Genomic DNA, 20,774 nt, shown 5'->3' on the forward strand with positions numbered 1-20,774 from the left:
TAGTGTGCCTTTTTATCCCACTAGAAGCAGTCTAGACAGTGCCCCAGTAGTCTGTCAGAATATATACCAGCATGAAGCAGGACTTTCATACTGAGAAACAGGACAAATAGGTACTCAAGGCATTTGAAAATGTCAGCATTAACGTTAAATGGAACTAGGAAATCAGTTATTTTCCCACAGAGCAGAAGATACCATATTAGCTTAAGAATAACCAGTCGTAGTATTTCAAAGCTTGTGAAATGTAGAGAACATGAATTCAACAACAAGGGAAGACAAGGAAATAGCAATAGGATTATGTCTCCATAGTAAAGATTTTAGCCCATCGGTACTGCCTCCTCAAAAGGCAACTGCACATAGGGAAATCTGGAAAATAGACAGTGATTTTCTGTATGGATCTCTGAAAGCGAGCGGAAAGGTTTAACAATGGGATTCAATCACAGCAACACTGATACATGAAAGAGTGAACTGTATTCAAATGACAAGGATTTGTCCTAATTTGACCATGAACACCTTTGCTTGCGTCAGCGTAGGATATACTGGTTGTAGGCTTTGGTCATGAACTCATTGGTAGTGTGTCCAAGTCTCCGGATTTTTGATTTTGGAAGCAAAGATTCACCAGACACACCCTGATGGCATTTGTCAGAGGGGAGTTAGCTTCCTTTTAATAGTGAAGGTACCTGAAATTCAAGCTCTGGTCTTCATAATGCAGACTAATTAACATGCTAACAAAAACAAGAGTATTATACATGTCCCAACATGCTTAATTACCTTTTGTTGCCCGTCTTATAATTTTCATGTCATCCTGCAGAGAAGCACAGGAGGGTGAGAACTCCCTCTCTAACACCATGGCTTCAATCCTAAGAGCGTAACTGGAGCAGACAAACAAACAGATTTAGAACTGACAGCCAAAGAGAACCATCATGAACAGAATAAACCTACTATCTCCTTACTTTGGCACCTGGATTAGTAAATACATGAAGGAATCAGCTTGAGACAGTTTTGATACATCTCCATCAAAGGCTTTTAATTTCTTTACCTAGAAAAGAGAAAAAAACACTAGCAAAGAATTTTATTGAAGATCAAGATTAACTTGATTCTGGAAGGAAACACCCTGAAAAACAGCAAATTCAACAGGAGTTAAAGAGTTCACTAAGTGCCTAAACAGCTTTACAGCCCAAGATCTTGTAATTTGGGCACATCCCAACTAGAAAAAAAAAAATAAAACCAGTAACATCATTCTTCTCCTGAAACCCTAGCTACAAAATCTAATGGAGAAAACATGGTACCATCACTCTGTATCTCCTCCACTCCCCGTCCCCAATTACTCCCTCAAACATGTTCTGTTGGTGTTGAAAAAAAATAAAATTGCCCTCATCATTATGTTTAGGACAACGCTGTTCCAGTTTCCCCATGAGAATCGGTTCTTCTCTTTCTCACCGGTCCATTTGCCATTCTCCAGCTGAATTTTTGTCCTGCCAGGAAACAGCTGCTCAAGGGATGATCTGAAAAATGATCCTCAACTTTTCAACAACTACGATACACACTTGGGCATAACCTGAAGTATTGGGTGTAGTTTAAAGTTAACTGTGTTCAGCATTTTCAGCATAAGACTGCTTAAGTCTCTTTGGCACAATGCAGCTAAAATCAGTGAAATCTTTTTTTTTTTTTTTTTTTTTTTTTTTTTTTCTCCTCACCAAGATACTTGCTTCAACTGTTTCCTCTAAAACTCTCTTCAGGGGTAAAACCTAATGCTCTTGAGTTTACTTTTTTCATTCATATGAAATAGTTTAAAGATAAATGCAAGGTTGCATTTTGAAGTTATTTGTGGTCAGTATTTTGAGACAGCATTTACGTGTAAAGGAACTATCACTGCATTCATTTTGTCAATCTTCCTTCCCAGCTCCACCAAAATCCATATATTTGCATGATCTGCAAGCCACTGATCTGCCCACATACTTAGTATATGTTTATACAGAAGAAGTGGAAAATACATGCACATATACTTAAGTGTAACTGGAATTTCTTCCACATTTCCCAACACAGCAATTGTGTCCAAAAGCAGAGCTCACTCACAATTATGGTATTTCTTCATTCAACCAACAAGTTCACATCCAGTATCAGTTGTTCATTTCCACTGGTTTACACACTACCCATCAGCCTTCCCTTTCATGACATTACACTTAAGGTCCATTCATAACCACATTTACACAACTGCTTTTCAGTTTTAGGAAGCTTGTTAAGATATCATGGAAAGAGACATACTCCATCAGGGCATCAACAGTTTCCAGGCTGACAGGATTTACAGGATTTAGCAAGATTTTCTTGTTGTTGTTGCTGTTGTTTGTGGCTTTTTTTTTTTCGATTTCACATTGTAAAAAAAGAGTAATACTGATTTTTAGTGAAAGACAACACACGTTATGACAAATCAGGGATTTAAAATAAATTCTGCACTCGCAGAATAAAAGGATATTTAAATCACTTTTTTCTGATTTATTCCCATTTTTCTTCTCCATATCATAAAATACAGAAGTGTTGAGAGTACATTAGTAAAGAGAAAACAAAAATTGGAAATTAAACCCAGAATAATAAAACCTCCTTTTCAAATTTCAAAAGCAACAAACAAACTCCTGCCAGAAAGCGAATTCCAATCAAAAAAGCAATTTTTATTGAGGCTATCTAACTCAATTTCCTAACCTGCCATTTAACTCATTCAGACAAAAGCTCCTTCTAAAGATAAACTGCATACCATGTATTTGAGGCCTGAGAAAACTCCTAATTTACAAAGTCATTCAAGAAGTCTGCCAACAAAAAACAGGAAAGACCAGACTTGACATTCCTGATATTTCTAAGGTGTTAAAACAAGCAAGAAACAAAACCCAAATAAAGACTTCTTTTCCCCTACATTATGAAGTGTGGGGTGGGAGATAGTAAATATCTCAGACAGACTTTGCAGGTTGTTCTTTAACCTTCCCAAAACATAGCGGTCTACTTTCTAAACAGTAAAACCTGCAAAACCTCCAACTTCATTTTCGTATATTGCAAATACCAGATTGGCTATAAAGGACACAGGCATTCAGATTTTCAGGGGGGACGGGGGACACAACAACAAAAAAAACAACAATAGAAGCACACCACTGCCACCCCACCCACAAATCACCAAGATGAAGATCACGTAACCACAGGCATTTAAAGAAAGATGCAATTTTAAGATTTAAATGCACAAAAAGTAATGAACAAAGCCTGAGATACTCACAGAAATATTAACTAATGCTGCCTGTACTACATTTAAATGTAGTGCTGTGAGGAGAATCAATGTTACCTATGTGGAGTGTTAATGCTGCAGTATGGACTTTGCCTCCCCAAGAGTCGAACATTTCAAAACTTTTTCTGGACGCTGGATGAAATCCACTTTCTCCCACCCTTTACCAGGAAAAATGCCTGAAGTGGTACAAGGGCGTCAAAACCCCAGAATTCACCCAGAGGAATTTTCCTATACAAGCAAAACAGAAGACATTCACCTGGCTGCCTTCTGATGGATAAGATGGGGTGTGAATGTCACAATGCAAAAATTTGGGGCAGTTGTCAGCCCAAAAGAGAGTCTGTGTAATCATCCTTAAAATAAAGATGTGCTCACAGCATGGCTACGCTTTTTCCGTCCCACATCACTTAAACCCCACTGTCTTTGCCCTACATGTCCAAAACTACCTTTATAAGGAATAACAAAGAATCTTCCCTGACAAGCCTCAAACCCAAGCAAGGTAGAAGATAGTGACCCACTCCACAAAAACAGGGAAGAGTTATAAGGTCCCTTTTGTCCTAGAATTCCGCACCGCATAGCCCGATTTTCTTTATGTGTTTAAGTTCTCCAGACAGGAGACTAAATCCCATGTTAACTCTGTCTTAAAACTGGAAATACTCTGGGGAATGGCTAAGGACAACACCTCAATGAAGTTACAACAACAGTTGGTTGTGCTTTCCCTCATTATTACACAATTCATCACTTAAAAAGTCCCTTTCTCCCACCACAAAGCAGAAATAAAAGTTACTTATTTGACACTCCTGTAAACTAACAGCTTCTATACACTACAGCTCAAAGGTTTGGATGGCTGCCCCTACGTGTTCCAGGGCTACTCAAAACCCCTTGGGAGAGGCCTCTTCTCTCTACAGCCACGTTGCCTAAGCCTTGCTAACGAGAACCAACAACCTCCAGTGCTCCTGCAAGTGGGAGTCCAACCAAAACACTAAACGCAGCCAGGAACTGCGAAGAAACTACGGGCATTGACAACAATGGTTGCTATTAATCATGTGAGAAGATACAATAGATAGGTTTATAATTAGTCTGAGAACACAAAAGAGCTTAAAAAAAATGTGGTTTATTTTAAAATCACAATGAATAACTCAAACATTTCCAGCCTTGACCTCCTCTCTCCAAGCATAACAAAATCTTTTCCACAACTGCATGTAACAAGACACAGCAGTGTAATGCATACATGCAAGACAGCACATTGTATTGTATGCTCAGTTCTGTATTACTCAAATTGGGCACAGAGTTACTAATTTAATTTTTTCATCATATTTGTATATGGAACATGCATTTGCACTGTCCATGCATGCCCATGCACACTACATCAGATTTTAGATACTGGAGGTTCTCACATAAATAATTTGCTTCACTTATGAAACGCAGAAAGCCTGATCTTTGATTTGTGAATACTTGGACTAAATATGACTATTGTAAATATCATTCCTCACAGACAGGAGAGCTACTGCATTCCTGCCACTAAAGTTCTCAGATATTTCTTGGCTACCAGCGGTACTTATTAACAAGTACTGGGATTTTACTGGGGCATGGAACAGATATCCCGCACTCCTAAATAGAAATCCAGGATCTCTGAAGAAGAGTACATGTCAGTACACCACTCATCCTCATATATGCCTCTAAGTACTTTCCCATGTGCCAATCAACTAAGTCAACTATTCCCCATATTACAAATATAGAAGTAAAGCCAAGCGCAACAGTCCTGAGGAGTAAACATTTCTCTGTTGTTTGTGTGTGTGGTGGTTTTTTGTTTGTTTGTTTTTAAATATTTCCATAACATTGCAAACAGGCAGGGCACTAGAGAACAACACAACTGAAAAACACCAAAACCCTAAAATGGATCGCAATGAAATCAAATCACGAGGGCGTATGGGAAAGCAGTTAATACATTAGGTGGTGAAATACCATGGGGCACATGCTTGGGTAGTGGCAAACCTCTATCAGCTAATGGTAAACGGAAAAGGAGAAACACCCGTGGCTAACATAAGGGGTGAAAAAAAGGAAGCAGAAGACGAAAGCCCTGAAGGATGGTCAGCTGTACAGAGTGCTGACTGAAGGAAGGAGGGGACAGTTACTATACAAACATGGTTTGAAAAGGGTAGAGCTGATAGACAGAAACAATTCCAGTAAAGCAGGTGACAGATAACTAGGGTTTTAAAACAGTATAAGAGCAAAGGACGGGCTTGAGAGATTGTGAAGGAAGACATTGTGCTGATAACCTGGGCGTGCATGTGTGTGGGTGAGCTGATTAGTAGTATGATATGCTCTCTTCTGTATATATTTAAAAAACAAATTCTAGCTATTCTAGCTCATTAAAAACTGGACTCTCACAACTTCTACCAGTCAGGGCCTGCTGAACAGTGCAACGATGTGCACATAAAAGCAGGTAAAAGCTTCTCTGTTTTGGACAGGAATAACAAGTAAGTAACAGTTGTCAGCTGTTTTAACAGGATGTAGTTAAGACACTTAGCTAGGAATCTGTTCAAAAGTGATGTATCAGAGAAGGCCACTGCTTCAGTCACAACAAAGGCTCCTTGGAAATCAACATGAGCTGCAAGAGGGGTTAAGCAAAGGAGATTGCAAATAGGCATTTCTTCCTCTTACAGCACTGCTAATCACTGTAAGGCACAAACAGCAGGACTTCTAATAAGGCTTACACAGTCAGAGAACCTATCCTACCTGTTAACGTATTTAGAAATGTTCATACCTTCTCCTGTTCCTTTTTTTCTTTTTTTTTAATCCACTCTACTATGGTTACTCTCATGCCACTCACAGCCCTGAACTGTTGAGTGAAACACTGCAGCAAGCTCTAGGTTTGCCAGTTTCAAGAACTTGTCAAGTTTTTCAAATTAAACATTTGAGAATACCTAAACATTTTCAGAGTGACAAGAAGTCTTCACAGCAGTGCCAATATTTCAACAATGGTCTTATTCAGATTGAAAAAAAAAAAAAAAAAGCACCCAGCAGAGAGACAGTACTTGCCATTTATACACAACGATCCCAACAGCTTTCATAGCTGGAAGAAAAGCTAGAATATTACTAGTACTGACACCTACTTCTGCACGTAAAGAGTTGACACAATACAGTAACGCAAAAAGAATAATCCTAAAGACAGCAGATGGTATATCTATTTGTTAGCCTGAGTATCTAGCTTCCCTTCCCAAAAAGCTGTTCCATCTCAAAGATGCTGGAATGCCTGTCTCAGATGTCCGAAATAATATGGACTGAAATGGTGTAAAAATGTGTCGCGTACGTCAAAGCAGTGAGAACGTTGAGGTAATGTAACTACATATCATAACGCTTCTAGATAAGATTACAGTATAAAGCCACGGTTTATCCACACCAGATAAACTGTAAAGGTTGTTGGTTATAATGAAGGAGTGAGGCGGTCCAGAGTTGTCCTTCCTACAGCTGTGACCAGGAATGGTGTTCCACCCACCCTGCTTTCATTTTGATGAACTAAAGGTTTATGGTCCCATATAAAAGAGAGAAGACGACATCTCCAAACACGCAGCTATCAGGGTGGAGGATATGCCTGGCACGGGGTGCTTGGACCTCATTCCAACCTGCAAGACAACTGTGCTACTGGGAAATGTGACTGCAAATAGCTGAGCTGCAGAAATGAAGGACATGCAAAGGGGAACTGCAAAAGGACAGCCAAGACAGAACACGTAACTGAGTAACAACTGACTTTGTAGGAGCTAACCACCTAGGTCTCTGCTCAGGGTAATTCTCAACCCCTACAACAACAAAGCTGGTCCTTAAAAGGATGGGAAGTATCCAAGGGCAATCCCAGAGATACCTTGCTGAGAATGGGCGAAACATTCTGCAGGGACATGACAGCAGTAGGACGGCACAATGACACCTTGCCAAAGCTATGTCACGTGCTATGACCACTAGATCAAAAAGCAATTAGGGACTATTAAACCAAATAGGGAACACCAGAAGAAATAGCACCCCTTCATCTGGTATCTCTAGTGACTTCAGATTATTTGTATGTTTGTATGGTTCTGATGCCTTCCCCTTAGTAAACCATGAATCCGTATTTCAGGAGGCAAGTATTCAGACCAAGAGGCAGACAAACACTGACAAAAAAGAACAGGACATACAAAGAGAACAATGAACATACATTTAGTAAAAAAAAATATAAAATTTAAAAAAAAGTGCTGAGAAAGACAAACAACAAAAGCTCTAAGGTTCCTAAAGAGATGGATTTTCTTTACTGCAATAATATTCTAGGAGCCACAAGTAGCAAATGAGTTATAGGATTTGCTCACTCTTTGAGCACTCAAAGAATGAGGATGTGAAGGCACTGAAACACTTTTCCATTACAGCAGCACCAACACACACACTCAACATATTCTCCCTGTCCCACCCCAGCTATAGCTGTGGTACTGCATAGAGCTTCCAATTCCCAGGAAGCAGTGAAAGCTCCAAGAAATGAAACAATTACAGGGAGAATAACCATGGGGAAAGGGGGTCTTTCCTTTTCCTGACCATGAATAAAGAGATCTCTGAAGCATGGAATTCATTAAGTAAAATACAAGTATTTTCACATGGAGAACAAGCTTCTTCCCTGCCTTCCCTTGGGAACAACAACAAATCTAACATCTGATGCCCCATAATTTCTAATACTGCTCTATATCATAAAATCTCTTCCATTAATTTCTGAAGCGGTTCCTTAAAAGCACTTCTTAAGTGTTCTGGCCCCACTATCTTGATGGGTAGGCCTGCTGTCAAATCACTGAGTTGGAAATAAACAAACCTCTCAACCCTGAGCAGCACCAACTGGACCTACAATGTGGCTAGCTGAGTACTGAGGACCATCTCCTGTGGATTCGGAAACCACACATTGCCTACCAATAGTTAGCAGGAGGATGCATTTTGACTACCGTCATACTCCAAAAGATAAAATTCAGCAATGCACATTAGACTTCTAGTGGAATTACAACATTTGTATCACACAGCAGTATGCCCTTTGAAACATTTTCAACTTGTGTTAAAATAAAAACCAAGATCTAAACCAGAAAGAGGAAAAGAATTAAAAATACCTTTCTTTCAGCTCACTGCACTCAATATACACAGTTACCTAAGGAGTCACTTAAACTCCACTGCTTTCTCTGCCTGCCCAGAGAGATAAATCCCAGAAAGTTAAATTCTGTTTAAATATAGGAATTTGCACTGAAATTCAAAAAAGGAAGAAGGGGAAACAGTTTGAGCCCCCAGAACTATTTTCACCGCTTTTTTTCGTATTACATTTAAACTTTCTGATATCATTTAACTCTAAAAAAATAAAAATAAAAATAACAAAACAACACTTTTTTTAACAAGATTCTCCACAAAAGAAGCTCAATTTAGTGTTGAATAGGCAACAGAAAAATAATGTGACGGGATCTGAGATTTGCTGCTGCACAGAAGAAACAGAGTGCTTGGACGGCATGACCTTGAAGTGGTAAAGCACGTGAGGCGAGGCTGATCTCTATGTGGACGTTAACTAGCAATTTCCTGAGTTTCAGCAATCACCTTGATGTGAAACACTCAAGCAATTCCAATGGTAATTCTGTCAAGTTTCTGGTATACATTTCTCTCAAGTACGTACTAATGGGCCAGTACAAATACAAGAGCAGACAAGGAACTGTGCATCATTAAGCAGGGCTCCCAGGTCAGCTGATGAAGCTTCACCTCCTAAATCATCTGATTGGGCTTGAAGGGTGGGACCAGGAAGGGAGAAAGCAGCACTTGCACATAGGTCATACCATGGGCACAGAGATGGAGCAGAAGGTTCTGCTGATGATTCTGTGTGCTCTATCAGGTCTCCTTTGGAGAACTGAACAACATTAGCAAGTTGTATGGGTGCTGCACAGAGGAGCAGCCTTTCTGCCCTCATTGGAACCCAATGTCCTGGGCCAAGGGGCAAGCAGATTCCAAATGCACCAAGAAGGCAGCAAACCATAAGCGATAAGAGAGTACCAGAAGATTGCCGATACTCAGCTCCCAGGCACTGCAACAGGGAAGTATGAGGCAGGTGCCAAAGAAGTGAAACTATTTGTTTGCATTAGGATGTACTTTGATTCGGAGTTTCCTGACCCGCTGTGCGGAGTTCTCTGCACTGCACACAGGACGGTTCCCTTCCTTGGTAGCATGTTTATGGGACAAAAGCTCATAAGGGACATCAGAGATCAAAAATAGCTTAGCAATACTTTCTTTCAAAAGTACATTAAAGGTAGATGAAGTTACCTGATGTGAAGGGAACAACTATGCTGCAATCTCAATACCACATGGAAAATGAGGATTAAAACTTTGCACTTGGGGGGTTTCCTATGCCCTGACTTAAGGATGGGTCTGGATCCCCACCACCACCACTTGTTTTTTTTTTTGACAGCCCTTCATGTTGGGATCCCAGACAGTAGAACTCTGCAGAAAAATAAGCGCCACATAAAACTATTATTTACCTCCTCTGCTTCTGGTAACAATTTAAGAAATTCATTCAGCATTTCAGAACCATAGGGCTCACTTCTTCCATGATAAATATCTTCAATGATGGATTCAGCAGACCTTGAAAAAACAATTGAGCATACACATTTCTAACACTTGTAGGCTGAATAGTTACAGAAATTGAAAAAAACATCACGCTTGTGTTACTGAAAGGAATTATAATGAGGTTATCTGTATCTGTGTCTGCAGCAACATTATTCTAACATTACTTTGAGCGATGACTTTACTAAAAGGTAACATCAGGAGTGGATTCAGATAGCATTGAAACAGCTTACTCAAAAACAAACAAACAAAACCCCACCTCAGCTTTCCATTAATTCTTTGTAACGAAGAGGGCCCAATGAAAAGCAGATCTCATGCAGTTCTGCATGAGATATAAGGGCTTCCTTGAACTGCACCTGAAAACCCACTTCGACTAACAGCAGCAAAATCTGAATGTTCAGGGATAAGTCATAATGTCTGTCAAAACTAAGCATTAGTAAACAGATTATGAAGTGTAGTTACTTATGACAAGCTTGTATAGAACTGCAAATTCCATCAGAACAGAGCACAATATACCATACATTTGATGACAATTGAAATTCACTAGGAATTGCACACAACATCTGTAGCTTGCACTAGCAGCGCAGAAAAATAAAATCTTACTTTTTGAATTGCTTGAGAAATATCCCAATGTTCATACTCCGTTTTGCATCCAAAATGGAAACCTGAGAGAGAGAACATGAGAGATCAATCTACTAATACATAAGAGAATAGCACATAATGCAGATATCATTCCTTAAACTGCTATACTCGTATGCACTTGCCACCAAATCAGGAGCAAAATTAGTAATTTCTAATCAAAGAACTAGTTTTTACCAGGGAAATACACAGACCACACACAACACCTTTTCTCAAGCAAATTGTAAAAACACAGCAACATTTACAGAAGGAAGGAATAAAGTTCTATTTCATTACAAAACGAAAACATTCTTCTTGCTTATTTCATAACACTATCTATAAAATGTTGCTCAATTAATAGGTTGTGCTGAGTCTGAAAGCCCCACTGCTAGTTAGCAACACACTTCAAAATCCGTGTATTTCAGAGGTTACGCAGCAACTATGAGGACGGGCTTTCTATAAGCAGAGGTCAACATGCAATACTGATTTCATTCACATGAACTAACAGCCACACTGATCAAATGGAAAGGTAAACAAACCAATCTTGAATCAAAACCTGAGACAAATGATATTCAAATCTGTTTCCTTTGTCCAGAATGAAAATAGAAACCCATAATAAAATGACAGTCCCCCCCCCGCATTGTATTTTAAAGATGATTTGCTTTATCATCTTACATATACAAATCTGGAGATTAAGCAGAGAAAGAGTTTTAAAAAGATTAAGCAAAGTTTAATTTTTCCCTAGCTTTTTATGTTTAATTTCAATTCAAAGCATTAGTTCTTTTCATGCTATTTTTTCTGACTGCAATGACATACAACCACAAACCTGAGACGTCAGCCACAGTTCTAGAGAATCTTGTCCTTAAGGTTGAAGTTTTACCACAGCTATTTTGGTGGCAACAGCTAGAAAAGTCATGAGGTATACAAGGACAAGAGAATTGCTTCATGTTAACAGTGCCACAATAAATCAGCTCAGTACACACAGATGTTCAGGACTGCTGTTGGACTCACATGATGTTTGAGGTTTTGGCAAGTGGAAAGGTGTCTTGACCTCTGTGACAGCGTAAGAATTAGAAGTATATATATATATAAATAAAAAGTTGGCATTGTCAAGAGATAGCCTGCAGTCAGCTGGTGATAGGGAAAATACAGGTATGGCTAATGTGCTATCCGCAGGATACTACTGCATACACAGCCTCTTCATCTGCTGAAAAAAAGTGAATCAGATTCTAAAGTTTTCCAAAATCTGTGAATCTCCTCTCTCCTGAAATCAGTAAAGACCAGGAAACACAGGAAATATCAGAGTATTAGGTTTAATTACATGACTGCTAGCCTGAAACCCTTCAGTTTTAGCATATGCAAAGATAAGAGGCCAGGCCATGGTTTATTCTCTCCTTATCTTAGGAGTTGAGAGGCCCCAACAGATCATTAAGGGAAAGCCCCTTAACATAGGACAGGTTCAGCTATCTCTTCTTTTGCACTATCTAATCTGTTTTCAAATGCAGGGACCTCTCACTGACCTCTCAAACTGCAGCTCCAGTCCCTAATTGCTCCGGTCACTGCAAATTCTCTGATCTCTCTCTACTGGTTTAAGTCAAGTAAGTTCTGCCATCGTGACTTTAGCTTTTGGGTTGTTTGTGGTTTTTTTTTTAAGCATATTCGTAGTTAATCTCCAGTACACCTCATGTTTAGTCACAGTTGGTCACTATTAAAATAAGACTGACCATCTCCTGGGTAAACTTTTGGTTTCTGTGGCACAATTCAGACGTACATTACAACCTTACATAAAACTAGAGATTTTTTTAAATGTTGGCCCTAGAAGAAAAACAGGAGATGATAACATATAAAGCTGCATTTGCCTTATCAGCACGACATAAAACATGTCATAGCTGTTCTTCTTTTACGTACAGGGACCTTACATGCTTTTCGCTCTGACTGTACTCTAGTTTTTTCCCACTTTCTTGTTCAAGCACACAACCAAAACGCACGGCTCAGTTTATGGTCATTGCTCACCTGGTGTCCTTTTTAAGATTATCAAAAGTGTTTGAAAAAAGCTGTCATTACTTAACTACCTTCATGGAGTTTCCAGACGGGAGTGTGAGGAGGAGACAAGGGGAACCTGGCAGATACTCCATAAACACACCTTCCAACTCTCTGCAGTATGGTACCTTCCACCTCACATTCAGTAGTACCTTGTTGCATGTCAGATTTAGAAACAGACTTAACATCTATTCCCAGTGTCTACTCCTCTTCCCCACTGAGCTCTCATTCAATTTGGTCTTTGCAGAAAGCTATCTGCATAAAATTTCCTCCCAGCCACTTGCTTTTTACCCTTTAAGCATTACCCCAGCTTTTGATAGAGCCTGCTCCTCTCATCTGTTCACGCACACCTTCAGCACTGCTGCCAGCGCAGCACGTTCCGGATCTCTGTTTACCACCTACAAAGACACTGAAGTGCTGTGTACCAGTGACATTTGTTGACAGCTTGACTCGGGAAGCAAAGAACTGAGAACAGGCTCTCCCTGCTCACTGTGACCTTCTATACCAAAGGAAACCTCTTATGGTTCCTTATGATTTTCTTTAGGTTCATTCAGGAGAGCTTTCTCCACTCTCATCTTTAAATCTCCTGCCAGAAAACACTATTAAACTTCTGTTTACCTTACTGTGGAAATATTACGACCCTCTCAAATGCCTTGCACCATCTCAGCACCTGCACTTTGCCAGACATGCTTGCCACCAAACACAAACGTCCCTGCCTCACACACCTGCCACCTCCCTTTCATAAACCATTCGATCCCTTATGGAAGGACGGCTGATCCACTCCTGGACCCACTAGTCACCACCATCATTCGCAAGCTGCTGTACTTCTGCGATCTACAGCAGGGGCAGACCCTGGAGGGTAAGAACAGTTTCAGCTAACCAATACTAATCCACCACTGTTGGATTAATTCACTGTTTTAGATGCAGCTGTGTTAAGAGAAGGGGAAAATCAGCTTGCATGCCATGGTGAAGTTGTGATGATGTTAAGAGGAAATCTGCTTCTGAACTCTGACATGCATTTTCAACCAACAGGAAAGATGCAGAGGAGCATTTTGGGAGACACAAAAGGCCTCATCTCAACCCCAGATTTGTAGTCACTGTGGAAATGCAGCAGGAGTTTCTTGCCGTGAGATTGTCAGTGAGGAAAAGGAACGTGACAAGGTGAGTTTATGACAGACAAGTGAAACCAAAACATTCTATGGATTCCCTGGATGAGAATAACGGGTTTTCACACAGTGGGATATAGTTCATAAGTTTCAGCAAGCACGGACAGTCTGGCGGCACAGGCTCAGTGCTGGAGATTAGGAAGGACACAGACAACATCCCGCTTCAGTTTCCAGTTCACCTTACAACATGCTGAACACCATGATTGAATTTATCATTTCGTGCTCTGTTCTCTGAGGCACAAGCAGTGCCTGGAGTGCCTGAGGAAAGGTGCACTTCTGCAGCCTGAGCGAGCCCAGCAGCCATCCGCCACCCGGAAGGGACGTCCCCCTCCATCTCACCCTGCCACCACGCTCCTCGCCTGCTCCCTCCCCGAGGCTGGCACTGGTGCTCTTCTCATTGCTTTTTTGCTGGGTCTGTTCCCTGCTGGATTAACAGGTTGAATCAGCTCTCAAGAAGGTGGAATGAGTGTTAGAGCTAGCATAGGCAAAAGAGACAGAGGGCACAGCCAGGAGGAGGGAAGAGACGTATCCTGTTTGCCCCTTCCATCATCCTTCCCCCTTCTCCTCTCACGAAGTCCTTGCACAGGCTCTGCAATTCACTGGAGCCTTCTGTAAGCCATCCAGCTCCCTAAAACAACAGAAGACCACTCCCAGTGATGCCAGTGCACACGTGAGGGGTAGGAGGGAAGGGAGCAGAGGAGGAAGCCAGGCCAGCTCCCTCGGCTGGCGACAAACCCTCCTGCCTCCTCCAGCGCCGGGCAGGCTGCAGCGAGCGCCCGCTGCGCCGTACCGCCTCCAAAGGACGGGGAAAGTAGTTTGCAGCCGGTGTGTAAACTTTGCTCTACACCCCCTGTTTTTAAGAGACTCAAATTACGAGAAACCATAGCGGCAAATTAAGCTCTTCGTTAAGGAAACATGTTAATTAATCTCCTAAGGGTTTGGTGAGGGCTTGTTTATGAGAAGGAAGGCATTTGCTGTAGGAGTGAGACTCAAACCTCAAGTGACTTCAGTTATAATAACGATGTTAGTATTGAGCCTCCAGAATGGGGATGCAATAGCCTGAGCTGGGTACCTGAATTGTGTGGATATAGCACTACAGATTGAGGAATTAAAAGAGAATGCAGTTCTGTCAGCTCCAACAAAACCTTTTGCCAACTGGCTCGTGATTTCATAATCGCTCTCTGCAGCGGGCATGACACCCATCGCCACCAGTCTCTGGGGAGTGCCCTCAGCACCGGCCGCAGTCGGTCTATGGAGCTCCTGCTGACACCACAGCACTGTGCGGAGGGGAGCACCCGGGCCTAAAGAGCAGTCTCTGTCCACGCACAAGGATGTTACTTTGGACAGATGCTGTTTTCTTCAGATTTGGATCTAAGTGATTCCTGAATTTAGGCACTTGAAATTACCATGAAAATTCACTGTTGACACACTACAGCAACTAGACTAGTTCCACCATGTGAATTCAGAAGACACAGAAGCCATGACACGGCCAGAACAGAACCACAGCTTCCTCAGCCCTACTCCAACGCTGTCTCCTCAAGGTCACAGGGATGCCATGTGCCTGTCTGCTGCAGCGAACCGAGGATAGTTGTCATAACGCTGAGGTGAGCGGCAGCTGCAGGCACCGATGACAGAAAGCACAAACACTGCCCGTGCCTCCGACCTCCATACCTTGCTGAATGATGCCCACAGTAACGCTGAGCAGGTGAGCTGTTGCGTACCCGTGCTTCCGCACTTCCAGTGACACGCAGCTCGGCAGCATTATCTCCTTACTAAGCAGCCAGTACCGCAAAGCCCATTAACACACGAGAATTGCTCACCGCTCTCTGACACGCTCTTGCAGCGTGCTTGACAAGGGAGTTGAACGTTTTGGCACTTAAACAGCATGATAAGCACACAGAGGCAGGTCCTGGTCCCTCGCTGCCTGCCACCTGCGGAGGCAGTGGATGGGCATCGAGCTGCAGAGGACTACGGTATCAGCTCTGGATGTGTGCAGAAGAACATTAGTTGTAACAGAGTGGGAGTTTGCTTCCCTCATTTTGCAGATGCCTATTTTAAATCTCCAACATTGCTCCCCAAAATGCCCCAAGTCTCAAGCTGTACATCGGGAGCACACTGGGTTTTTCCCTGCCCCAATTGCTGTACACTAAGGGCCACGTTTGGTTTACAAAATTTATCATTACGCTTGCTCTATCTAATTCTTTAACACATGGCTGTCCTGGAAGGGAGCAGGTGCTTCTTAGGAAACACACGAGGAAGGAGTTGTGTACATCCACATGCAGCACAGGAAGTCCACTCACTGCAATCCTGATTCAAAGATGCACATAGCCCGAAAACAGCGCAGAGGTTAATCACTACCTCTGATGATGGCCTCAATTACTTCTTCCCGATGTCAGGGCTTCAGAGCCTGCAGTACTCATACCTGTTTTAAACCCTATATTTTAGGCTATGTACAACACGAACACTATCGGCGCATCAGTTTGTTCTTGCTGATATTTTATTTTGATGTCTTCCAACTTCTGTAAGACACCATCAGCTTTGAGTCCCTATTTTTCACTAAAAACTGATACATAATCACATCTGTTAACCCTGTGCCCTCTGTGTTTTGTTTACAAGCTAACATGTAAACACACACAGCTGTGATTAAATCTGCACTTCTATCCCCCAATTACTTCACAGAAAGATCACTTGAGACAATTCAGCTCAGGCTTCAAAAAGAGGCTACCTCTAAGTCAGGATTCAAGAACTGGAAAGGCTACTTCTCAGTTTACTGCAGAGTGCACCTGGAAGTGTTTGGAGTATACCTCTCAGCACCAGAACAGAAATCTGTAACAACCTTCTGTTCGAGTAGAAAAGTCAAGCAGGTTATTTCTGTGTCCAGAAAAGGCATGGTAGATGCAAAAGAAAAGTGTTCACTAGCAACGTTTATGGAAGTTGAAACTGTAAAGTTATCTCAATTAAATTCCCTTAACCAATGCATTATATTTTAATGCCTCACTGTCATTCCGGTGCTTCCCTTCTTGACGTCTCTAGGACATCGGAAGTACATACATAACACGTTAACCCTTGTGATAGGACTCCCCTCCCTCCTGCCTAGTACACAATTGCATTTTGATTGTGCAATGGACACAGTGGAAGAGCTGAAGATAAATACTACAATACACTTATGTTTCACGCTAAAAACTCAATGGCTATCCAATAAAAGTAAATACAGGTGCCTTCGGTTCCCTTCACTTTTATTTTAAGAGGTGATCAGATCACAGCACTTACCCAGGTAAAAATAATAAAACACTCTTAGCTCTTTGAAAAACAGATTTGTGCCACCAAGAACAAAGAGTTTATCCTCCCCGTCGTTCCCCTCCCATTCAAATCAAGAGAAATTTATAGTCAGAATGAACCACGACAGAGACAGAGGTAAACAAAGGCCAGACAGGATTCATACCAATTCTCACAGCATCGTGGAAAAGAAAGATGGAACTTTGGCTCTTACCTCCTCTTTAGTCTCCTTAAACGAAGACTTTAAAGACCGGCTTCTGGTGTCCTGGGGCTTGGTTTCTTCCTGCTGCCCAAAAAGCTCCTCGATCGTCTTCGTGTCGATCTGATACTGCGGCCTCGCCGCGATCGTCCAGATGTTGGTTTTGCCACGGACCTGCTCCTCGGGGATGGTTTTCCAGAAGAAGCTCCGCATCCGCTTCTTTCTGCTGTGGCTGTCGTGCCCGTTGGTCAGCGGCGGAGGCAGAGGGGGGGTCGGTCCCGGCAGCGGTGGGGGCGGCGGGGGTGGCGGCGGCAGCCCCGGGGGCAGCGGCGGGGCAGGGGGTGCCCCCGCCGGGGGACATGGCGCAGGGGGCGGCGGCGCCGCAGCAGGCGAGGGGAGGTGCGATGCCACCGTCGGGTCCTCGCTCATCAATCCTGTTGCGACCGAGATAGCCCCATTTTCTTTGTCATTGACCAAGGAGAGACAATTCATAACATGCATTGTACGGCCCCTCCGAAGAGGAGAGCGTCACTGCCTCGGGTCTGCCTGAAGCATGGAACAGCGCAGCAGCAGCGGTGTGCGTCGCGCCCCTTCAAGCTCTAGTCTGCCAGCAGCAGCGGCACACGAGGGGACTGTGCCATCTTCGCAACCTACAACGAAGGGCAGCGGGGAGACTCGGGTCAGAGAGACGGGGTATTTTGCTGAAAAGACACCAGAATTAACATGTAACGGCGACCAAGAAGGAAAATTTAGGGAATCAACTATCTTTCCCCAGGTAACTTTGTAAAACTGTCCAATATCTCAAATATTTGTGGGGACTTAGACTTCAAGAAGATATACAAAAACAAGAATCTCTCCTAAACCACACAGCAGGTACCAAACCCATGCTTGACTCTCAGCTCGGTGCAATTCTGTAAGAGAACGTACGCATCCCAAATTATTAAGCCAAATAATCTTCAACTCTTTTGCCCAGGGAAGTGGTTGAGTCACCACCCCTGGAGGGGCTGAAGAAACGCGTAGATGTAGGACTCAGCAGCACGGTTTAGCGGGGGACTTGCCAGCACTAGGCTGAAGGTCGGACCAGGTGATCTCAGAGGCCTCCTCCAACCCGAATAATTCTATGACTCCTAATTTCACATTTTTTAAAGCGATTATGCAACCCAGAAAATCTAACTGCTAACTACTCCTGCGGTAGTGAATTAACTGCATCAAATAGACCCCATCTGAATCCTCTGGTGTGAATCCAACTGCATTAAAATAATGCATGACGTGTGACAATTTAACAGGCTGCCCTAACGTCCTGCTTTTTAGCCTTCCTGTGACGTGACTGTCCATAAGGGAAGCATATCACACAGCCCCTCGGCTCCCCGTGTTCGCAGAGCATCCACCTGCACTATTTGCATTTTACCATTACTTGTCAGGCTACACTGCCTGCCAAAACACACCAAGGGCAGACAGACTGTGGTTTGATTAAGCTGTCCCTTATAATTTACTTCAGTGTCTAGGTTACCGCGGCAAGCTCAATAAGCAGGGAGAGAAAGGGCAGAGGAACCCCCCGGAACAGTAACCTACACATCCTAAGCACTCGGCACACAGAGCTTTACGTAGTTGGGAAAGCTTTCCTATCTGTCCAGATTACCTCACGAGGTAGCTTAACAGGAATCACAACAGTTTTGAGCAAGCTCTCTTATACTGCCACCTACGAAAAGCAGATACTGCCGGTGACGGTAAACCTTCAGGAATGACTTCTGTAAAAAGCACGATTTTGACAAGCCACGCCTATTGGCTTTACTTCCCTTGTATTTCTCAGATAAGATAACTTAAAATATTTCAGGTATAGACTAATGCAGAATTCCGAGGCTTTATGAAAACACGCACGTTATCACAAAACCATTTGGGGAATTCACAAGAAACAAAAACAAACAAAAAAACCCACAAACCAACCAAAAACAAAACCAAAAAGATACCACACAAGAAAAATTTATGTAGAATAAAGACAGCCACCGAGCAAAAATCAGTCGCAGGAAAACTCAAGCTGAAGCAATGCGCTGGCACGAGAACAGCATCAAATCAAAAGTTTGGCACGGATTTAGCCGTGCGTCTGTTCTGCAGGGTTCACACAGAGCTAATAGCAATCCAGATCGATTTGACATTGTATAATGGTGATGAAAAACCTTTGCTATTTTTGCCAGAGATCCATCATTAGAGTGTTCATGAACAAACAGATCCAAGTACAGAAAGAAGCCTTAGGGCAAATTCTCTCTTGCTCCGTAAGGGCTCAGCTACTCACAGCTTCTCTGAAGTCAATGGAAATTGCCACAAACCGATCCGCTTCACCTGGTCTTCTCAAAAACTTGCACAGGTAGCAATGACCTCCCCTTTCTTGCTTCAGATTTTCTGGTTGTACACCTCACGTTATTGAGGTGCTCATGAGAACAGAACATGCTTATAAAAGCTTGTGTGAGGTTTAAACCATAGGAATGATGGAAAGTATTTTAATGGCAGGGTAAAGAGGGGAAGAGCTACAAAGAAAGTAGATCAGGATAAAGGGTTTCAAATTCAAATTAGCATTAATACCCAGTTGCTATTACAGAGCGCTATGTTCATTCCTCTCCTCCCAAGTTCATGATCATAGATGCACAGAGGCATGAAAAAGCAGGTGCAAGGTGGTGGAAAGAAATTAACCACTCAAAGCAATTAACCGTTGCATTAATTTAAAGAAATACTCAACTTGGAAAAAAAAAATCTTGACTCCCTACCATTTACTTAAGAATGAAATATGCATTAGCCAGCCTTCCCCCAACACAAAGCAGTTTTCAGCAGTTATTATTTTCTAACTCGGGTTCCCACAGATTTAAAAAAAAAAAAAAAAAGAGAAAGAAAAAGAAAAAAGAGACAGACAGACTGACCTACCATGCCCCTAGGCAAGGCGTAAGAGCCTTATTTTGAAACTTCCAACAAATCTGGATGCTTTAGGAAAACTGGGATGAAATCCTAGGGAAGGCAAGTCGGCGGCGATGAATCACCCGAGTCCCAGCGCTCAGACACACGGACAGCCAGCCGGTGGGAAGGACTGATCTCAGAGCTGGGCGCTGCTGAGTTAGGCAGGGACACTCCTAGTGAAAGGAGTGGGGAATGCAAGAGGAGGAAAACATCCCAACCTTGATGGAACGATAGACAGCGCAGGAAAAGCTGTTCTCAAGCCATCGCGCTGCTTGAGCCGAGACAAGTGCCAGCCGTGGGCCGGCGAGGGGAGGCACGGGCATTGGCAGGAGGGCACCGAGGGAAGGCACAGCCTGCGTTCAGCTTCGCTCTGGGGCAGATATTTGCGATGCAGGCGGCGGGGGTCACCTGCTGTTAAGAGGACGGCGGTCTGGAGTTACGGGCTGCCATCAGGCTGGTCAGAAGCCCCTCCGATTTTGTGTGCCTGCTGCCGGGAGCCGTCCCGCGGCCGGGCATCCTCCGTGGCGTTAAGGGAAGAAGACAGGGACCGGGACCGACCGTTCCAGATGCCCCTATTGCGCCTCACTGCTGCGTGCCCGTTGCCCGGAGCAGCCCGAGGAGGGAAGCAGCCGGCGGTGACCGAGCCGCCTCGCCTCGCCATTGTCTCACCCAAGCG

General features: G+C 43.0%; 1 protein-coding gene across 2 annotated transcripts in view; it reads right to left on the reverse strand.

Moving 5' to 3' along the window:
* Positions 1–17,834, reverse strand: part of FHDC1 (FH2 domain containing 1) — a 32,506-nt gene extending 14,672 nt beyond the window's left edge. The window contains exons 1-5 of one of the 2 annotated variants that reach the window (XM_035325366.1): positions 17,171–17,834; positions 10,460–10,521; positions 9,772–9,874; positions 951–1,036; positions 769–869 (exon numbers count right to left, since the gene is read on the reverse strand). In XM_035325366.1, the coding sequence (XP_035181257.1) occupies positions 769–869; positions 951–1,036; positions 9,772–9,874; positions 10,460–10,521; positions 17,171–17,656 (838 nt within the window). In that variant the 5' untranslated portion in view covers positions 17,657–17,834. Of the gene's footprint in view, positions 1–768; positions 870–950; positions 1,037–9,767; positions 9,875–10,459; positions 10,522–17,170 lie in introns of both variants that reach the window. The other variant, XM_035325367.1, reaches the window with a different exon arrangement.
* Positions 17,835–20,774: the final 2,940 nt, after the last annotated feature.

This window comes from Oxyura jamaicensis, chromosome 4, assembly GCF_011077185.1.
Source record: "Oxyura jamaicensis isolate SHBP4307 breed ruddy duck chromosome 4, BPBGC_Ojam_1.0, whole genome shotgun sequence".
Taxonomy (NCBI): domain Eukaryota; kingdom Metazoa; phylum Chordata; class Aves; order Anseriformes; family Anatidae; genus Oxyura; species Oxyura jamaicensis.